Source organism: Centropristis striata, chromosome 1, assembly GCF_030273125.1.
Source record: "Centropristis striata isolate RG_2023a ecotype Rhode Island chromosome 1, C.striata_1.0, whole genome shotgun sequence".
Classification (NCBI taxonomy): Eukaryota; Metazoa; Chordata; class Actinopteri; order Perciformes; family Serranidae; genus Centropristis; species Centropristis striata.
The window spans coordinates 17,103,233-17,123,885 of record NC_081517.1 but is presented as its reverse complement, the minus strand read 5'-3'; the positions used below and the strand labels follow the sequence as shown (position 1 = coordinate 17,123,885).

At 40.2% G+C, this 20,653-nt stretch overlaps 1 protein-coding gene across 4 annotated transcripts in view; it reads left to right on the top strand.

Moving 5' to 3' along the window:
* LOC131971500 (dynein heavy chain domain-containing protein 1) overlaps window positions 1-20,653 on the top strand; it is a 31,035-nt gene that overhangs the window by 9,075 nt on the left and 1,307 nt on the right. For 3 of the 4 annotated variants that reach the window (XM_059333023.1, XM_059332999.1, XM_059333009.1), the window contains 30 exons: window positions 3,476-3,601; window positions 3,760-4,036; window positions 4,220-4,347; window positions 4,639-4,917; window positions 5,102-5,318; window positions 5,480-5,605; window positions 5,873-5,964; window positions 6,067-9,175; window positions 9,274-9,394; window positions 9,537-9,696; window positions 9,798-10,080; window positions 10,174-11,716; window positions 12,070-12,175; window positions 12,540-12,654; window positions 12,766-12,952; window positions 13,131-13,233; window positions 13,659-13,787; window positions 14,053-14,244; window positions 14,432-14,851; window positions 14,965-15,376; window positions 15,620-15,718; window positions 15,824-16,000; window positions 16,366-16,544; window positions 17,326-18,354; window positions 18,448-18,622; window positions 18,758-18,832; window positions 19,021-19,228; window positions 19,420-19,511; window positions 19,591-19,740; window positions 20,007-20,632. In XM_059333023.1, the coding sequence (XP_059189006.1) occupies window positions 3,476-3,601; window positions 3,760-4,036; window positions 4,220-4,347; window positions 4,639-4,917; window positions 5,102-5,318; window positions 5,480-5,605; window positions 5,873-5,964; window positions 6,067-9,175; window positions 9,274-9,394; window positions 9,537-9,696; window positions 9,798-10,080; window positions 10,174-11,716; window positions 12,070-12,175; window positions 12,540-12,654; window positions 12,766-12,952; window positions 13,131-13,233; window positions 13,659-13,787; window positions 14,053-14,244; window positions 14,432-14,851; window positions 14,965-15,376; window positions 15,620-15,718; window positions 15,824-16,000; window positions 16,366-16,544; window positions 17,326-18,354; window positions 18,448-18,622; window positions 18,758-18,832; window positions 19,021-19,228; window positions 19,420-19,511; window positions 19,591-19,740; window positions 20,007-20,632 (10,935 nt within the window). The remainder of the gene's footprint in view (window positions 1-3,475; window positions 3,602-3,759; window positions 4,037-4,219; window positions 4,348-4,638; window positions 4,918-5,101; window positions 5,319-5,479; window positions 5,606-5,872; window positions 5,965-6,066; window positions 9,176-9,273; window positions 9,395-9,536; window positions 9,697-9,797; window positions 10,081-10,173; window positions 11,717-12,069; window positions 12,176-12,539; window positions 12,655-12,765; window positions 12,953-13,130; window positions 13,234-13,658; window positions 13,788-14,052; window positions 14,245-14,431; window positions 14,852-14,964; window positions 15,377-15,619; window positions 15,719-15,823; window positions 16,001-16,365; window positions 16,545-17,325; window positions 18,355-18,447; window positions 18,623-18,757; window positions 18,833-19,020; window positions 19,229-19,419; window positions 19,512-19,590; window positions 19,741-20,006; window positions 20,633-20,653) is intronic. The other variant, XM_059333015.1, reaches the window with a different exon arrangement.

Sequence of the window (20,653 nt, the reverse complement as noted above, 5' to 3'; positions counted from 1 at the left end):
ATGATAGAATTACTCTAAATGAACTATTTGAATCACTAAAACAGATGAAAAGAGGCAAATCGCCGGGATTAGATGGCATCCCGCCAGAATTCTATCTTGAGTTTTGGTCGGATTTGGGACCGATTATGTTTGATATGATTGATGCATCTCTCAAGAAGGGCTTTTTCAACAGAGATGTCAATACAGCCATTATTTCACTCTTATGTAAGCCAAATAAAGACCCTACAGTTTGTGCAAGTTACAGGCCAGTATCATTGCTAATTGCTGATGTGAAATTATTTGCAAAAACTTTAACTAATAGATTAGATTTAGTAACATCAAAGCTTATTCATCCTGATCAATCAGGTTTTGTTAAAAATAGATTAGCATCAGATAATGTGAGAAGACTACTCCATGTTATACACTCTGCACCTAATGTGTGTTCACTGCCGGCAGTATTATCAATAGACGCGGAAAAGGCGTTTGATCGTCTTGAGTGGAGCTTCCTGTGGTTTACATTAGAGCACATGGGCTTTGGTGGACAATTTATACATATGCTAAAAGTTTTGTACAATAATCCTTCAGCGATAGTATCGACTGGGAACCAGTGTTCCTCTCCGTTTTCTGTAGGCAGAGGAACTCGCCAAGGCTGCCCTCTTTCGCCGCTTTTATTTATCTTTTCACTGGAACCCCTGGCACAAAAAATTCGCCAATGTCAAAATATAGACTCTATAGTGGTTGGAAACGTGCATAATTCAATTTCATTATATGCAGATGATATTTTATTATATTTCAGTAATGTGTTTCATGATTTGCCATACAGTAATAAGATTATTTCACTATTTAGTGAATTTTCAGGATACAAAGTAAATCTGAACAAATCCGCACTTCTGTTTTTTAAAAAAAACGTTTCAGAATACTCAGATTTACACACAGAAATTCCAATTGTTTCGCAATTCAAGTACCTTGGCATTGATATTTTTTCTACACTTGACAAAATTATCAAGAAGAACTACAAACGAATAACCAATTCTGTCAAAGGGGATCTGGATAGATGGTTCAATCATAAATCACTGTCATTGTGTGGTCGAATATCAGTTGTTAATATGATGGTTTTACCTAAGATCAATTTTTTATCTTGTATGCTGCCTCTACCCTCACCTGCCCACTATTGGAATAGGATTCAGAGTGTAGTATCAAAATTTTTATGGACAGGGAAACGACCAAAACTTAAAAGTACAATACTTCAACAAGGCAAACAGTTAGGGGGATTTGGACTGCCCGACTTTAATTTATATTACTTGTCATTTGTGCTCTGCCCTCTTAGAAATTGGTTTTCTCAAGAGTTAAATACTCCATGGCTCAAGATTGAAAGTAATATTGCATCCCCTTATAGATTGGAAGATTTAGTATTTTGTGGTTTATCTCCCAGAGATTGCCAGTCAAAATTTGGCCCTATAATTGCTCATTCCATACAAATTTGGCAACAGGTGGAGAAATTAGCAAACTGGGAGGTGCAGTGGCATACTCAGACACCAATTTTTCGAAATAACTTATTTTGCTTGGAGAGGAAACCGATTATTTACCCTCCATGGTCTAATACAGGTGTCCACACTTTAGCTCATATTATGGACAGTAGAGGCCTAAGATCATATGAGGATCTTAAGAGTGCTTATAATTTACCTAGAACATCCTTTTATTTTTATTTACAAGTGAGAAGTGCGGTTTTAGCTTATGGAATCCCATGTAATACCTCCCCTCCTGAACATCCGCTCCTTAAGCTTTTTTGTATTAAATCTAAATCGAGGGGGTTGGTATCCACCTTATATCAAAAACTGCAAGAGGCTAAAAGTTTTCCATTGGGGGTGACCAGAGTATGGAATGTTGATTTGAAGGAGTGGAAGCAAATTATCGACTGGAAGAGAGTATGGGGAAATATTAAAGTTACGTCACGAAATTTCAATCATCAAATGCTCCATTATAAATTTATCCACAGACTCTATTTCACCCCTAGGAAACGCTGTCAACTCCATCTTTCTTCTACTCCCATCTGTCCTTTATGTAATAGCAGACAAATAGGAACTTATCTACATATGATGTGGCAATGCCCAGATGTGGAGTTTTTTTGGTCGCAAGTAGCATCCTTGATGGGAGATATAATTGGGGTTAATATACCATGTAACCCATATATTTTACTGTTAAATGATGATTCGCAATTACTTTTTTTTTTTTTAAGTTTTCTCAGAGAAGATTGTTGTTTCTAGGTTTGACAGCAGCAAAGAAAATGTTAATACAAAGATGGAAACCGCCACATGCACTCAATATACCTCAGTGGCTGGCCCTATTACATGACATTATTATTTTAGAATTATCTATTGCTCGATCAAATGGGGCTATAGCAGATAATATTGAGATCCTCTCTAGAGCAATGGAGAAGGTTAGGCTTAAGCTACATAGGTGAAACTGATTGGCCAACAAGGTTTGGCTCTCCAAATGGGTTGGAAGATATAAATGTTCATGTAAAATTGTATTTTTTTATTGTTCTTTACGGAATATATGAACAGATAATTACATGTATTTAGTATGTATGTATGTTTTTTCTTTTTACCCTTTTTGTTTATGTTTGGGTCTTGAATATTTCATTATGTAAAGAGGAGAGTTACAACTCTTTTTTCTTTATTTTTTATTCTTTTTTCTTTATTTTTTTTTCTCCACATATTTCTTATCTGTAGTAATTAACTAAATTGCCTGTGTAATTACTGTTATTTTTACTATTTATTTATATTCGTTATATTTAAAAAAATATATATTTATATTATTACTATTATTATTATTATTATTATTATTATTATTGCTATTATTATTTATTTAATATTATTATGTTTTTATTTTTTTTTTTATTTTTTATTTTCTCTTATTATTATTATTATTTTTTATTTATGACTGACTCCAGCAAAGGGAGGGGGAGGGAGTAAGCCAGAGGGGTGAGGGAGGTATGGGGGGAAGGGGGGTGGGAAGGTAGTTCAGATTCTTGTTTGTTGTTCTTCTCACATGCTGCCCACAGTGGTTTTTGATATGCTGTACAGTTGGATGTGGGGTGGGATGTGGCTGTATGTGGTTTGAAAGGAGAAGAAAATAATAAAAATTGATTACAAAAAAAACATTTAATGTGTATTTAACAGACTGTAGCATAATAAGATTTTACCCACCTCATATCAGATCAGAGCAAACATACTACATATAACTGTTGCCTGACCAATGCACTGCAAAAAGTAAACTTTCACAAACTCACCAAGTGCTGTAACTACTTTTTCATTTTCAAATTCAAGTTAAAAGCTACATTCAACAGAATTGAAGTTGTATCATTTTTGGGCCCTTCATGACCTTAGGGCCCAGAGATACATTTTACATCACTGATTTAAACATGGTTTGTGAGCCATGATAAAGATATCAAAATTGATAAAAAAAAAATGCTGAATCCGTCTTGTCATTTCAGGTGAGGGAGCGTGTGAAAATGTTGGCAGACACACAGCAACGCTTGGAGTACATTCACTCCCTCCAGGACACAATTTGCATCAACTACAGGAAGATGACTGAACAGGAGCTGGCTTTGGAAAAAAAGGTCTGCAGGCATAAAAGTGAAAATGATGACACTTATAACCACATTATAGTTATACAACTCAGTTTCATGCATCATTTGGAAACATCACAGCTGTTTGACCACTTCTCAGTTATAGCTTTTTTTTTAAACTGCAGTGTGTGCTTCTGTTCTATATTTAGATGCTGGCCATTTGGGATGGCTTTATTCCCCTCGTGAGGCAAGCAGATAGCATCGTGCACCAGCGTCTTCCTTCAGGGGCTAATGCATTGGACACAATGTTCTCATTTTTGGCCTGTGACCTTAAAAATATGGTAACTAAAGCTACATCTGGACCCTTCCTTGACCCAACCCAGAATGCAAAAGAGATGGTCTCCAAACTTAAGCACATGTGTTTACATGTAAACAGTCTTCTTGCAAAGCTGGAACAACTCAGTCAGGACAGTCAAAATCTACACGGTGAGATGGTATAAATTATGGATATAAATGATTTCCAGACATGGAATGGTAGTTTTTGAATTTGTACTTTGAAAAAATAAGCTTCACTGCACAACAAAACTTGTTGGTTTTGGCCTTAAAGCAACAATGTCTTGTTATGTGTTCACAAAAACTAGACTTTTATGTTTTATTGCCTCCCATTAGGACATCCGATAGATTTGAACATTTTAACAACAGGTATTCAGAAGGTCAAAGCTCGTAAAGAGTTGTGGGAGCTGATAGCTATCTATACAACATGGATGGAAGAATGGAAACAGCTGCTGTTCAGCAAGGTAAGATGTCAAATGAGCCTTGCTTTTATTGAAACATGTCAAAATATGTTTGGCAAAGAGGTAACCAATTTATTTAAAAAATTTACTTGTACTGGATTTTGCTCTCTCCTAAATTGATTGCCTTTAATTTCTTTTGAAGAAAAAAGTTCTCTAATGTTAAGAGCTGGAGTTTGGCAAACACAGCCTTTCTCATAAAACATACATGCAGAGATTCTAAGCACTGCTTATGAAGCATTCAGAGTTGTTCATGTGAATTAAACCAACAAATCCTTTGAAATGTTTTTCTGTCAGGCTGTGGTGTCACAAGCTCAGGGGGACATTGCCAAGTTGAAGGACCAAGCTCTATCTCTAACAAGTATCATACCTATCCATGATGCAGTGCTGCAGGAGACTTTAGAAGTCCTGGAAAGCTTAAGCCTTCAGCTAGCAGTCATGGCCAAGCTGGCGAGCCCAACACTCACACATAAGCACTGGGCACGCATGGGCCTACTGTATGTCCCAGAGAAGAAGGTGACTGTTGCTGACCTGATGTCTCAGCAACTTAAATGTAACCAGAAACTAATTTCCAAGGTAAGAACAGGATAGATTACATAATGAGTAAGTTATGACTACTTAATCAGGAAACCAAAGAGGTGAAATAATTTGTTTACATATTTGCTGGTGAGAATAGGCTCAATAAACAATAAACTATCCTTATAAGCCACGAACATATGTTACTTGATTAATTTTGCTTATTGTACCTTTACTCTATCAGATATGCAGAGATGCACAGGCGGGATACGACATGGAGCAGACCTTCCAAAAGCTTCAACGCAGATGGAAAGCCCAAATCTTCCAGCTGGATAAATTCACTCTGCCTGTTTGGCAGCATCAGGAGCCACAACATGGATTAACAGAGACAGAGAAGCAAACAGACAGCACCATTTCTGCCAGTCAACACCCCAGTAATCATTCAAGATTCACTATCATTGGTGAGACTAAATAACAAGCTGACAAATTTATAATATAAATGCATTCAATTTTGTAGTCATTAGATGCACTTACTTTGTTGGCTTTGTCGCTAGGCAGCAATGTCTATCAGCAATATTCCGCTAAAAAGTTGCAGGGATTTTCCATATGTTTTCTCACTCAGGTCTGGAAATATACTTTGCTGAGATAGAGAATGATTTGATGGCTCTGTCCCCCATGTTGAAATCCCCACACAGTGTTGAGTTCAGACTGCAGATAAAAGACTGGATGCAATCATTAAAAGACCTAGGTAAGGTGGTTATTAAAAGATAATTAGGGTTGTCATTCTATTAAAATATTTAATCGGGATTAATCACATAATTGTTCATAGTTAATCACAAATTAATCACATACTTTTATCTATTCAGAATGAAGCTATGGGGAGATTTTTCAAGTAATTAATTCTTGGCAATGGGAGTAGACAAATATGCTTGCTTTATGCAATTGTATTTGCATTTATAGTGATTGGAAAATCAAAATTTGACATAATATTGTCTTTTTCATTAAATATTAATAGAGAAGCTGCTACATTTATTTGAGAGACACCAGCAAGAATGGGCCTTCCTGACCAAGATGTTCCATGAAACATCATCCCAGAGAGAGGGTCTGGTAAGTACCTGTGTCACACTCTACAGTCCTTGTACCAGGTAGGCAACCTTTATTTTAAGTTTACATTCCAGATAACATTTATCTTTTCCTATTTTTTTGTAGCTGGAACAATTCAAACCAGTTGATGAGACATTTAAGGAAATTATGCACTCCGTATCAAGTGACCCTCACATGTTGAACTTTATTCATTCGAAGAAGATGAATGACAGATTCCATGGCGATAGCCTTTGCCAGATTCTCATTGATGGTCTTTCAATAATGGAGACCATTTCAAACCAGATGGTGGATCTCTTGGAAACCATCTGTAAACAGTTTCCAAGACTCTGGTTCTTGAGTGATAGGGAAGTGATACAACTGCTCTCCTTTCATCCGACCCCTTTCACATTGCAACCTTTTGTACGCAAATGCTTTAAAGGGGTACAGTGGCTTGAAATGGATTGTAAAATACCTTCTAATACAAGAGATGTAAAGAGCTGTCGGACTACAAATCAAAGCCACAGACAGATGAAGGTGCTTGGGGTTTATGGCAGCCTCCAGGAACATATTACATTTCCATCTCCTTTGGAACCAAATCTCAATGCCTTGGATTGGCTTTGTGTCTTTGAGAAACAATTGAAGTTGACAATGGTACAGCACATGAAACAATGTGCTGTCAGGCGAAACCAGCTTAAACCATCTAGTCAGGATTTGGCATTCGGTAAAGAAATCAGAGACATCCTGCTCCACATTACTGAAAGGAGGACAATTGCACAACCTGTGCTGGATCTCCTGGCTGAATATCCTCTTCAGTGTCTGCTGGTGGCTGAGGAGGCAGTTTGGTGTAAAGCTGTTTCACAAGCTTTCCAAGAATCAAGCCCAGTGAAGCTGAGCAACATAAAGTCGTACAACTTTGCAAAACTGAGAAACCTTGGCTGTTGCATAAGGGATAGAGTCACAGGGGCTAAATGTACATCTCATGTTTCTAAGTACATGATGATGTGTCTGCGTGCTTTAGTGCAACTTACAATAAAGCATGCAAATCAGCTATCTCGACTCATGGAAGTAGAGTGTGAGCTGGAGTCGTCTTTTGAGTGGCTAAGTTTGATGAAGTATCAAATCAACTCAGAAGATTGGAGCATCAAAGGCAATGATGATCCAACATGCTATGTGGATGTTTTGGGCCATCAACTCAAATATGAATATGAGTACTTCGGCCCAGAAGATTGGTTAATGGTGCATACGCCATCCACAGATCGAGCCATACTTGGGATTCTCCTTGCTCTGACAAGCTACAGATGTGGGTTTGTGAGTGGACCTTGCATGTCTGGAAAGAAAACGACAGTAGTCCATTTAGGAAAAGCACTGGGGCGACAGGTTGTCAATATGCAATGTTGTCCAAGCGTGAGACCCTGTGTTGTTCAGCGGATGTTGATGGGCGCCCTCCAGACTGGAGCATTGCTTCTGCTGGACTCTGTGGACTTACTAACAAAAGGGGTCCTGTCATTACTGGGACAGCATCTAGTAGAGATTCAACAGTTCTTCTCTGAGATAACAAGAAAAAATAATGAAAGAGCGGGTGAGGAGCCAAATGACAGAACTGCTGAGAGAGTTGAATCTGAATGCCATATGATACTCTCTTCTGCCAACCTAAGCTATGGATGTGTTCTCATCTCATCAAAGGGATATCCATCTGAGGTTCCGGAGAGTCTGCGATGTGCAACCAGACCCATCGCATTAACCCATCCAGATTACAGGATCATTGCAGAAGTAATGCTGACTTCCATTGGTTTCTCAGATGCCATGCCTTTGAGTCGACGTCTAGCTGCTCTCATCAGTCTGGCCAAGGATTCGCTTTGTCTGCCTGATTTCATCAGTGATGACCAGAGCTGCTATCTTGTTGTCTTGCAAAAGATCATCACCGCTGTAAGTGAAATACACTTAGAAAAAAATGTAGGGCAACAAGACATTTCTGATGAAGCAAAAGGAGTGGCTGCAGGACAATCTGAGACTGCCAGAGTTGTTGAACATGATAGAACAGAAACTGAAAAGCCTTCCAGGTTATGCAGTTCTCATTTGTCAGTCATACAGGGTTTAATGGAGGAGACAGCCATTGTCAAAGCTGTTCTTTCTGTCTTCTTACCTGTTCTTTATGAGGACAAGAAAGCCTCACAGTTCCACATCATTTTCAAGGACACTTTCCCAATAGCATGCCAGTTTCCTCTTTTTCAACAGTACATTGAGGAAGAAGAAAAGAACCAACTTAAAGATGCAGTTATAGAAGAATTGCAAAAGGAGAAGTTTCACTCTGACAGTAAAATTATTAGCAGTGCTCTTACACTCTACCAGACCATGAAATTCTCTCAAGCAATTATTCTCGTAGGCCCCTCAGGTAGTGGAAAGACAACCTGTTACTGTGTTTTAGCCGAAGCACTCAATTGTCTGGCTACCAAGGCAGTGGAATGTGTGTCTGAAAATGACAACATCATTGAGGGAGATGCCACACAAGCAGAGACACAGATCCCTCCTTCTACCTGGACCTCTGTTGACACTGTGGTGTTGTTTCCTAACGCCATGTCCCATGAAGAGGTATTTGGCTGTTTCTGTGAAAAGAGAGGATGGCAAGATGGAGCTGTTACAAAGGTGCTGAGAGATTCTGAAAGAAATGAACTAACAAGTTCAACAATCTGTAACAATAAGAAGAAAAGTGATCAAAAACAAACCTGGCTGGTATTGGATGGGAATCCCGTGGGGCAGCCAAGCTGGCTAGATTACTTATCTACTTTGTGCAGTCCTGAGGCCCCCTTTCTTTGCCTGTCATCAGGTGAAACACTGCCATCCCAATCACACCTTAAGCTGCTAATGGAAGTCACCGACCTACAGGATGCAAGTCCCTCTGCAGTGACCCGTTGCAGCCTTGTTTATTACACAGGTATCGATCTGTGGAAGGCTGTGTGGAAGAGTGAAATGAATAATCTCTCTTTTGAACACAAACTGAATGAAGGAACCTTGAAAAAGTGGAATCGTCTGGCTGAAGATCTTTTCTCCAGCACTCTAAACTTGGTTAGGCAAAAGTCTTTAACCTCTGCAATCCATAAAGATGGGGTATTATTGAAAGGCCTTGTGTATGGACTGCAAGAAATCATGTCATTTGTTCGGATCCTACATGCCCTCCTGCAGCATTTTGGGAAGGATGTGGAAAAAGCTGAGGCAAAACCACAAATCGACAAAACGGGTATTACCATTTTTCATTAGACATGTAACTTTTTGCACTGACTAGGTAAGGTAGTGACTTTACTTTTATTAATACTATATCCCTTATTTATTCACCAGATATATCTCTACACAGAACCAGAACAGCAGACACAGAGTCCCAGGCTAAACAAGATCTGTTGGCCAGGAACATTTTCCTGGTGGCGTATATTTGGGGATTTAGTGGACATCTGCATCCTCGGTAAGAAAATATTTATGGAACTTGTTTTGTAGTCACATATTGACACAAATGATTGTGTACTTCCATTTTTTCCCCAACAAAAAGCCACAAAAATGTTTGTCGGTCACAAATTATCTTCATATGCTTTATGTTTTTACTTCAGCCATTGGCCACAGTTTGACTTACTAGTCCGTCAAGTGCTGTTTGCTTGCCGATACAAAATTGTGGTTCCTGATGAAGAGAGTGTGTTTGAACACTTCTTTAACATCGACAGCAAGATGTTTCCTAAGAACACACTGCTTACAAATGTCATCCCTCCTCAGGTTTGTCCTGAACATTTTTTCTAATGTAGTGTAAGGACATACATGTAGTGATTACTGCATTCTATTATTTTAACTAACATGTGCCTCAAATCTTCATATAGTATGGAAAATATACGCATCTCCTGAACCTCATGTTGGAGGCAAAGCAGCCAGTGTTGCTCGCAGGAGAGCCCGGTTCTGGAAAAACCACTCTTTGTAGAACTTTGCTGACTTTTGACAAGTCACACATTAGCCTACCAGCCAGTCCACTCCTGAGCTCCAGTCACCTGCACACTATACTGAATAACATCAGGTGCCAGAAGAACTGTGAAGATACTGTGGGTTCCATGACAAAACAGCAGGGCCTGCTTCTTTTTGTGGATGATTTGCATGAATCTCCCTGTGGTGAGTATGATAATTTACTGTACCATAACTAAAATTATTTTTGAACTGTTTGAAGCTTTATGAGTTTTATATTTCTATTATTCCTGTTGATAGATGTCTTTGGGAAGACGTCCATGGTTCTAGAAACACTACGACAGAGTATTTCATTGGGACAGGTTTTAACCATTGATAACTACACCTTCAAGTTTTTGAGTGCTGGAACCATCAGCTACATGGCAACCTGTGTCTATGGATTGGACAATCACTCCAGTAATGTGATATCTTCCAGGCTCTCACGTCTGTTCTCAATCTTTGTGCTCCCCAGCCTATCTATGGACACCATACTGTCTATCCATTCTCCTCAGCTAAAAATCTGGCTCAAGGAAATGCCACTTAAGCAGAGCAGTGGGGATATGGCACGTTGTATCATCACTGCAACTAAAAATCTGTATCATGCAGTATGTGACCAATTCAAGGCATCAGTGCAGAGGCCTTATTTCATATTTTCCCATCATGACCTTCACAAGGTCTTTAGGGGAATGTGCCTGTTGCAGCCAAAAATCCCAAACACAGGGACAATTCAGAAGAAGGAATGCTCACTACCAGGCTTTTGTCCAGTCCTCCCAGGTCCTGCAACAGTTCTTAACATAGTACATCTCTGGATGCATGAGTGCATGCGAACATTCGGTGACAGGTTATGCTCAGAGGATGAAAGCAAAGCTCTTGTGTCACTCATAGCCAAGACAGCAACAACACACTATGGAAATAGATTGGTTGATGAAACCCAGCCTGTCAGTTTAGATGTCCAACCCTCTTCCACAAGCCTTGTTATTCACACACTGCCTGTGGATGCAGCAGACCCCTGTGAGCCAATAAGTCAGAGTCTGAATACACTAAATCTGCCTCAGGGGCCAAAAGCAGATGGCCTGTCAGACCTGAAGAAAGAATATACATTGATTGAACCTTCACATTTTTCTGGCAACATTTGCTCAGAAGAGGCAAGCATAAAATCCCACCCTCATTTTTCCCAGATTCTTCAGTATATGGAGGACATAATGGCTAAGCTTGTATATGGCCCTGAGCTTTCTGAGACCCCAATGAATCAACATCACAAAATAAAATGCAGCTCTTATCAGGGCCGAGAACTTGAAGCATTACTGCAGGAGCTGTGTTCTGTCATCAATAAAAAAGAGGAAGATGAAGGACAGAAAGATGATAATGACCACAACATTACAACAAGATGCATTGTACACAGACAGAGGGTGACACAGCTGCTACACATCCTCAGAGCCTTGCTCATACCCGGAGGTCATGGAGTGCTGATTGGCTCAGACAAAGGCACAGGCCGTAAAAGTACTGTGCGTTTAGCTGCCTATATAACAGGCTACCAGCTGATGGAGGTACATCCTGGTAATCAGAATAAGTTGCATGAACTCCTAAAAGAAGCTGCAAATCACACAAGAGTTTATGGAGTCAATGTCATCATACTGGCCCATGAAAAAATTAGCCAGTCAGTTAGAGAAGAACTGTTAGCAGCGATGGCTAACAGAACGTACCCAGGGCTCTACACAGATGAGGAGCTGAGGAATCTTGTTTCTCAAGTGACTGCTGTGAAAAATTCAAGACGTTACGTAATGGACAGTTGGCTCTTTGAAAAGTAAGAGAAAAATATCTTATTAATCTATTAGTGCTCATGCTAGTTTGTCACTTTGTTTAGGCTTAACTTTGACACAACAAACAGTCATTACCACTTCAAATTGTGTATTGAAACTCAAGATACATTGAGTGCATTTACTGGGATTGAATAGTGTGTATAATGTACTTGTGTTGAGGCATTCAGCACTACATTAATTCATACTGTGGTAGTTCTTATGATGATGGGGATGTTAAACAATTTACAAGAATAAGTTCATAGGAAAATTGTCAGACTACTAACATCAAATTTATGTTTCTTTAAATAGGAGAAAATGTTCATTGTAAACCGTATGCATTCTGTTTCTCTTTACAAAGGTACTTGAGCGAAATCCACAGAAATATACATGTGTTCCTGTTGCTTCCCTTGACCGTGTCGGACAGCAGTGAGGTACATGCCAACAATGGAATGAATGGATGGAATGTAAATATGTTTTTTCTTTAAAGTACCACACTTGTCATTGAACATTTTTACCTGTATTCAATAAAAAAAACACAAACTGTACTATTCAGGTCAGTACAGTGGAGGAATAGCACAGACACAACCATTTAAACAGGACCAACCTTTTATTATGTACAAACGTTTTTCAACGTACATTGATGTCCATATTCCCATTGTAACCCATGTCGTTCAGTATACACAGTCGCAAGTTAAATGTCGTCCATTTGGACTCTGATGTGATACTTTTTGGATGGAAAGGGCTCGTGCCATTATTTGCGGCAAATTTATAATAAATTTATAAAAAAGTAGAACTAAATAAATGATGTATTATCGTTTTGTTTTCAAGGCACAGCTGATGAAGGCCCTGAGCCTCAGTTGCTGCGTGGAGGTGTACCAGCCTTGGTCCAGCCCGTCTTTAGTGGAAGCTGCTGCTCAATGCCTCAAAACCAGTCCACCTAAAAGTAAGTCCCACCACAAAATTTAGTCTATAATCAATACATTTGTACTATTATTTCCTGGCAGTGTTATTTCTGGTCTGTACTAAGACATCATTTTCCCTTTTTTATATTTAGTGGTGAGAGAAGACTTCAAGGCCAGTCTGACTGTGGCTATGGCAGGAATCCATCAATCTGCACATCAGTATGCTTCTGTCCTTTTAAGAGCTCAGCCTTTCAGCCCTCAGACTTATATGGAGTTCATGGCTAACTTTGATTTCCTCTGCAACCATTTGCACAATCAACAGCAGAATCAAGCCAACAGGTAGTGGTTGCCACAAACTACATCATGAACAATATCTCACACAGTTGCAACAAAATTAAAGTAACCTCCAAAGAGGTAGCATTTGTTATAGAGCTGGTTATTCGGGATGGAATAGACTGTACAGGTCTAAATTATATTTTTGTGACAAACTATTATTTCTAACTATTGTGTTTTTTAGAGTTGCCACTGTTCTGTCTCATTTGGATGCCATGAACTACACAGCTATGCAGTACAAACAGCACTTATTAAGACTGCAAGAGAAGGTTGCTGAGACACAGCAGGTAATATTGAGCAATTCAGCACATGCAGTTCAAGTGGGATCAATACTCTGTATAACGTTTCAGCAGTATTGACTGCCACAATTTCTATACCACAAGGGGTTATTTTTCACCACAGTCAAACATGATTTAAAAATCCATGTAAGCAATATATTCACTGCACTTTAGAGGCTTATGGAGGCTGGAGAAAATTCTGCACACTGTGCAATATTGTATAATTTCAAATTGAGAAACTCTTAACAGCAACAATTTTTTCATTTTATCTCATTTCAAAGATATTTTTTGTTAAAGTAACCCCATATCTTTGAATTAATATTGTAATTGTAATGAAGATTCAGTACTATTTAGCTTATAACACTACAGCTGTGCAAAATTACAAATGGAGATATCTGCATAAATAGTACGCTCCCTTCCTCTTCATCCTGCAGCATGAGAAAGAGCTCCTGACAGCTGTCGATTATCGGAGGCGCCTGCTTGAAGAAGCCCAGGAGAAATGTGTAGCAGAGGAAAACAAGCTGTATCACCTGGAAGAGCAAATTAATTATGCTCAGAATCAGGTAAACAGACCTTCCGTGGTATTATCTGCATCCTAAATCCCATAACATATACTAAAATAATAATAAATAATAAAATAATAAAAAAATAAAAAAGCCCAACACTTTCATAACAGATTACACTATAAAAATCACTAATATGCTTTTTTATCATACTATCCTAGGTTGTTCAGATACTGGCCTGTCAAATTCTTTTGAACAATAAAGAGCACTTAACAAAAAATGTTTAATAGAAAATGGATTTAATGTTTTAAATCTTTTTTCCCAGGTGAGACCCGTGTTCCTGTCAGGCCTTAAGATTCTAAATTCTCTGAATCCATCTGATCTGGAGGAGGTGCGCCACTACAGAGATCCACCTGATGGGGTGGTGAAAATCATGGACGCTATTTGTTTGCTGTTTAATCGTCCACCAGGCTGGGAGAGTGCTAAACAGCTTCTTGGACAATCACACTTTTTCCAGGTTTGTGAAAAAAAATCCTTATATTGAAAAATGACTTTTTTTTTAAAAACAAAATTAGTACAGTCCTGCTCTAATCAAGTCTGCAATGGTGAGCAGTGGTTTAGTAATGGTACAATTGTTTTGCATACCTTGGTGTAAGAGGTTGTTTTGAGATTGCTTTCCTGCTAATACACTGTATTTCTCCCAGGAGTTGGAATTTTTTGACCGCTACACTCTGACAAATGAACAGCTTCAGCAGCTCGGCGAGATAGTTCACAGTCCCCAGTTTGTGCCAGAGTCTGTGCGAGAGGTGAGCAAAGCCTGTGAGTCCCTGTGTCGGTGGGTCCAGGCTATGTATGAATGCTGCTGTCTGCAACACCAGCTCTTGGTCAAAAAGCAATTGGAGGTGCTGGCTGGAGAGGCACGAGCTCATCTGCACCTTGCAAACCGGCAAAAGGAGGATGCATACTCTCTGGAAGAAGATGCCAAGCTTCACCTGCAGATGGTACAAAAAGATCTGGAGGAAGATCTGTCGAGGCTCCACGCGGCTGAGAGCTCAGAAAAAGAAGCTAATACAGTTGCAAGGCAGTTGGAGACACATGTCAGACACTTGAGAGCTGCTGCTCAGGTAACAGATATATGCAAAAATATTATACATGTCACTTATTCTTTAAATTAAATTAATGTTTATTATTATTATTTTTATTTCAATTATAAGGATTTTCTTTATTTTCCCCTCAGGAGGCAGAGTTGAATAACCAAACCTTACCAGGAGATGCCCTTATCCTGGCTGCAGTAATTTCTTATTTAGGCCCCTTTGGACCTGATATACGAACAGAACTGCTAAGCAAGTGGAGGGAGCTATGTCAGACAGGAAGCATCAACATTAACCCCAGGGACCCCAGAACCTCCCTGTTTAAACATTTTGATGCTACACCTTCTCACCCCCCTCTTGGTTTTCCCATCCTTGTGTCTGAGAGGCTGCAGATGCCTCTGGGTCGGGCATTAGGAATGCACCGGGACGCTCCACCTGACAGGATGGTTGTAAAGCTGCTGCTGTGGGGTTGCAAGAGTGCCTGGGTTCAGCGCTGGCCTCTACTGGCAAACACTCAGCAACATCTTGATATAAGCTCTCAAAGATGTCTCCTCACAGGTAGGCCCCTAAAGACCCAAAACGTCTGTGCAGTGATTTACCCTTAGTCTATGAAATGCCTGGAATAATAAGTAACTGATGCTTGTTGCAACTTTGCAGAGCAAAAATAGTAAACTTTGTCCAAAATAAATATGCAAATGTATATCACTGTTTTTTACCCTCATTATTTTGTCATAGAAAGTTAGTACAATGTGAATTTTATGGAAAACTTGAAAACCAATAACACAAGTCTTTGCTCTGCAGAAGAGAATGCCAAGCTTGAGAATGAGATAGAGTGTGGGATGGTGCTTTGTGCTGATGACCCACAGCTGCTGGACAAGCTGGACCAGGCTGCCGAGAAAGGTTAGAGGCTGAAAAATATCAGTTTTAATAACAGTTTTGTGCAATTTCTAAGATTTTTTACAGTGCCCTTTTCAGACCTAAGTCATTCTTGCCTTTCTTTTGTAGGTTTAAGAGTCCTGGTAACTCACATGGAACGTGCAATTCCCAGTCCACAGTTTCTGGCCAGATTATCACGCTCTGCTGGATGTTGCCTTCCAGGGTTAAAACAGCATGTTCAGATGACCCACCCTGAATTCTGTCTCTTCCTCAGCACCCATCTGCCTGTCCAACTGCTCAGTAGTGGTGAGAAGGATTTGTTAATACACTTATGGCAGCCACTGTTAACACACTTACTTAGCATTTTACTTGCAACATAACTGCAAGAATTTCAAATTCTTTCATCATCCAAAGACAATTAATGTACAGCGTGAGTTTGTCTTGGTGATTGGCTTAAGTTGTACCTGATACAGAGATACTGATACTATTAACTTCTTACAGATCATAACAACTATTAAGGCAGCATACTACTCTATATTGTTTGCAATACTCTGTGCAGCCTAATATGCAATATCCAGAAACAAAAAGAAATGAAATGGACACTGAACATGGGCTCTTCCATCTCATCTGAACTAGTGGCTTACTTAAGTATTCTTGCTATTGTTCTGTAGAGATCCATCCATCCATCTTGGCTCAGGTACGCATGGTTGACCTCTCTTTGAGCTCAGAAGAGATCCAGGAGGTGATGCTGACACAGCTGCTGCAGTCTGAGTGTAAAAAGCTGCTGATTCAACGCTTGCGGCTTCAGAATGACAAACAGTTGCTGCGGGAGAAACTGGTCTCAGAAGAGGTGACGAGACCACCATTCACCATCATATCAAGCAAACACTGTTTCTGTTGATTAATTAGTCCAGTATGATTCAGGAAAGTAGCATGTAATCAATATGAGCCATTTCTCTTGAACAACAGTTCATGCAACAGTATGGTTCATTATGGTATAACCATAGTCATTTGTTTGAAATGTATATGCTTTTAAAGAGGCTGTACAATAGATGAGTGACAATGGAATGCCATTAGTCGTTTGTGTTTTTTATTTTTATTTAATTTACTTTGTGAATGGGAGCCCATGCAGTTGCAGAAGCCTACATTTAAGATCTGAAGTACCTTGTTAAAATGCAGTTTGCCTGTTGATCTGGCTGAGATCTGTGAGGCTCAAATTGTTATGTGTTAATCATATTCTAGACTTGAATTGTAGAATGAATGTTGTGTCCATGAACAGTAGTCTGGCTTTGCATGTCCTCTTTATCTATTAGTTTAGATTTTGGACTATGAAACTTTATTACCTGAGCTGGAGTTGTAATGGATATCATGTGGGCTTTTGAGAGTGGTTTATGCATTTCTTAATCAAGCTGCCACTGTGATTGTGGTCATTTAATGAAAGTTATTTTCATCATTTTAAGGCACAATTAGTTTGATTTGTACATTGTGATTTGTAAGCAATCAGTCCATATATTGTTAGGAAAATCCTATTATTTGTGCCATTTCGTCAACCTAAGGCAGAGTGCAGTCCTTTTAATTGATAATGTAATGATCTGCTGCACATCAGTTGACTGTATGCAATCTTGTCTCAGGATTCTCTGATGGACTACATCCTGCAGTCCAACACCTCACTGCTGGATGACTCTGCTTTTCTCTCTCGCATGGCTGTTTCTCAAGAAACAATGAAGAAACTGCAGGCTGAGATCCAACAGCTGAGTGAGGAGCTGGAGTACCACGAGTCCCTGCTGGCTACGCCCCGACAATTAATAAGACTGGCTGCTGCCCTCTACCAGGCTCTGCAGGAGGTGTCCCGTCTTTCCCCTGCCTACTTCTTTCCCCTACATGGCTTCATCACTGTTGTGCAAGGTGCCTTTATTGTGAAGGGCAGGCCATTAGTGTCATATACCATTGGGAAAGTCCCAGGGGGCATAATACCAGAGGTCACAAACAGTATGGTTACCCAGCTGCTGGTCTGCTACAGGCCTTGTCTCTTCAAGAGCCATTTCGCTGTTCTGGAGCTGCTGTTGTCTGTGGCTCTTCTGCAACACAATCAGCTCTGCTCTGAGGCTGAAAGGGTGGCTTTCCTTAGGGGTCTTCAAGACATAGAACATCCTTTGACTAAAGTGAAACCCTGTTCGCTTCCTCCAATTGCCTCGCAGTCCACTAGTGCTCTGCCCAGCTGGATACCCCCAAATATCCACACAGAGCTCCTCTGCCTGGAGAAGATCCCTGTCTTCAAAGGGTTGATTGCCTCTCTCTCCACTTGCCCCATTCAGTGGCAGGAGTACCTGCACCTCCCTTCCTCCACTGTAGCAGGGGCTGTTCCCTGTCGCTCTCACTTCCATCTTACCCTGCTACAGCGGGCGCTCCTATGGAAAACCATGATCCCAGACTGCCTGGAGGGACTCACGAAGGCCATGGCTGCCTACCACCTCTGCCTGACTGGACAGACAGCAGGGACTGAGGCCCCCCACACTGGAAACCCAGAGGCCCTCTCACGGTATCTTGTCAAACACAAAGGTCCCATCATCTTAACATTGCCCAGTAAAGATAAGTGGACGAGCATTCAGCCTCTTCACTTAATAAACAAATTGGCCCGCTGCATAGCAGAAACAAAGAAGGTAACACACATTGTTGTTTGCTTTCCATTTAATGGCTGTAACCAGTGTACAACAATGCAGTGTTTAATGTTTTCCTTGATAAATATGTTTTAGGTTCAGGTGAAAGTCATTTCTTTTGGGGCTCTGTGTGTCAGAGAGGTTGTTCTCCCAATGCTGGACACAGCTGTTAGCCATGGCCACTGGTTGGTTTTTAACAACTGCCACCTGTTGGATCAATGGGATGATAAAGTAGTGTCTCACCTCAATCAGTTTATCTCCTCTCTCAGAGGTAGGTGGTCCATCAAGAATCAATGCAAATTGCATTTTTTTTCATTTATTATCATTAACAAGTGCTTACAACCAAAATTGCAACCCAGTCTTTCTATTTCTGCATCTATCCACTGTCTAACAACCTGTTGCACAGAGGAGCGATGCCTGATTCACCCGTGCTTTCAACTGTGGTTCATAACTCAAGAATATGCATCATGCTCCATACCAGGTAGATGTTTTGCTATTACTGTGCTCTACAAGTCTTACAAACAGGATACACTACACACAGTTTTATCTCTTAAAAATTAAATTCATGATTGTAGCTAAGTGATCTAATTTAATGCCTCAAGTTCAATATTAACACCTGTTTGTCATGGCTTTGATCAGTTTGTAATAATTATTGTGATTATTAAACAGCGATTGTGCGAGTGTGTGCCTTGTCTCTGGTCTGCGATTCTCCCTGGGACTTGAGGGAGGAGCTGAGCTGCTCCTTTCAACAGTGTCAATCAATGTCAGGTGCCACAGGAGACAACATGGAGCTCCTCCTGCACTGTGCCATCTTCCACTCTGTGTTACTGCAGAGGCAGACATATAAATACTTAGGCCAAGGGAGAATCTACAATTGGTGAGTAGATGGGCCAACATGTATTGTAGAGGTAGAGGCTCGGAAATATTTATTTATTATCCTCATATCAATTTAGTGAAATCAAATATGAACTGAATTAATCTCTCTTTCTGAAAAAAAATTCTTTCTGAAAGGTGAATATGTCAAGGTGGATTAAGAGTTTATGATTGTGGATTATTTCTGTTTCAAAGGAGTCAGGATGACCTCCTGGCTTTGATGGATGCACACATTTGCATTGCTAGTCTCTGCAATGACAAAGTTAAGGCTTTGCACTATATTGCAGGTGAGGCGCCATTAACGGATTAAACTGTCCCTCTAGTTCAGTTACTTTAAGCATTAACATTTGTACTTTTCATTCATAGTCAATCTAGTGCATGGCGGCCTTGTGCTGGACTCTGCAGATTTGGAGGTGGTGGACAGCGTTGCCAAGATCTGCCTCATCAAAGTGCCACCTCTGTTGGGCAGTGGACCACACATCCTCTCAAATTTGACAAGCAATCCTGGCCACTTTGGTAACCAAACAGCTTTCTGACAGTACTGTATATTACTTGATATAGATTTTACAAGCTTATTGATGAGACAGTGAACTGGAAATAGATCACAAAGATTTTTCCTTTCCTTTTGCATTTTAAAGAAGCAATTAGTTTCCTTTGCAATTAGCTGAAACTTTTACATAAACAAGTGGCATAGTCTCAAGGAGTACAAACATTACATAGTGGGTATTTGTGTTTCTATGCAAGTGCAAAGTACTAATTGTGTCTGTGTTTAATTTCCTCAGATTTATCAGAACTAATGCAGATTTTGGAGCAGGGTCTTCAGGATTCAGGAAACATCAGTGACCCCCTTGTGCTGGGCTTCAGTGCAGATGTGGCAGCTGAGATAATCAAGATCAATAGCCAAAATTTGAAAATACTACTGCAGGCCTCACAGACTCCTCTAAGAGCAGTGAGGGGTTTCCATACACAGATAAACCAGGCCGCCACACTGCCAGCCTACAGCCATGCAAGAGACAGACTGAAGGCTCTGAAGAGTTACCTCACACACAAAAATGACAGCACAGTAATAAATGCAGGAGCTGTTTCTCACAGCCACCTATGTGACTTCCTCCAGGCTGAGTGGGATGATCTCATTGATTTGGTGTCCTCGCTCCTCTCACAGCTCCAACAGCCCGTTCAATACAGCACGCCGACCTTTGCTTCCCTCCTCCAACTCACTGACTTGCCTCGCTTGGAGAGGAGGGCAGAGTTGCTCAGTGCTTATCTCTGGCACCACAGCACTTCAGATCCTCCCAGTGCATACCGACTATCTGCTTTCAGAAATGCCAGAGGCTTTCTGGTGGCATTGATGAGAGAGGCTGCTCAAGTAAATCGGAAATATATCAGTGATATAGCTTTGCATTTCCAGGTAAAGCATACAAATAAGGAA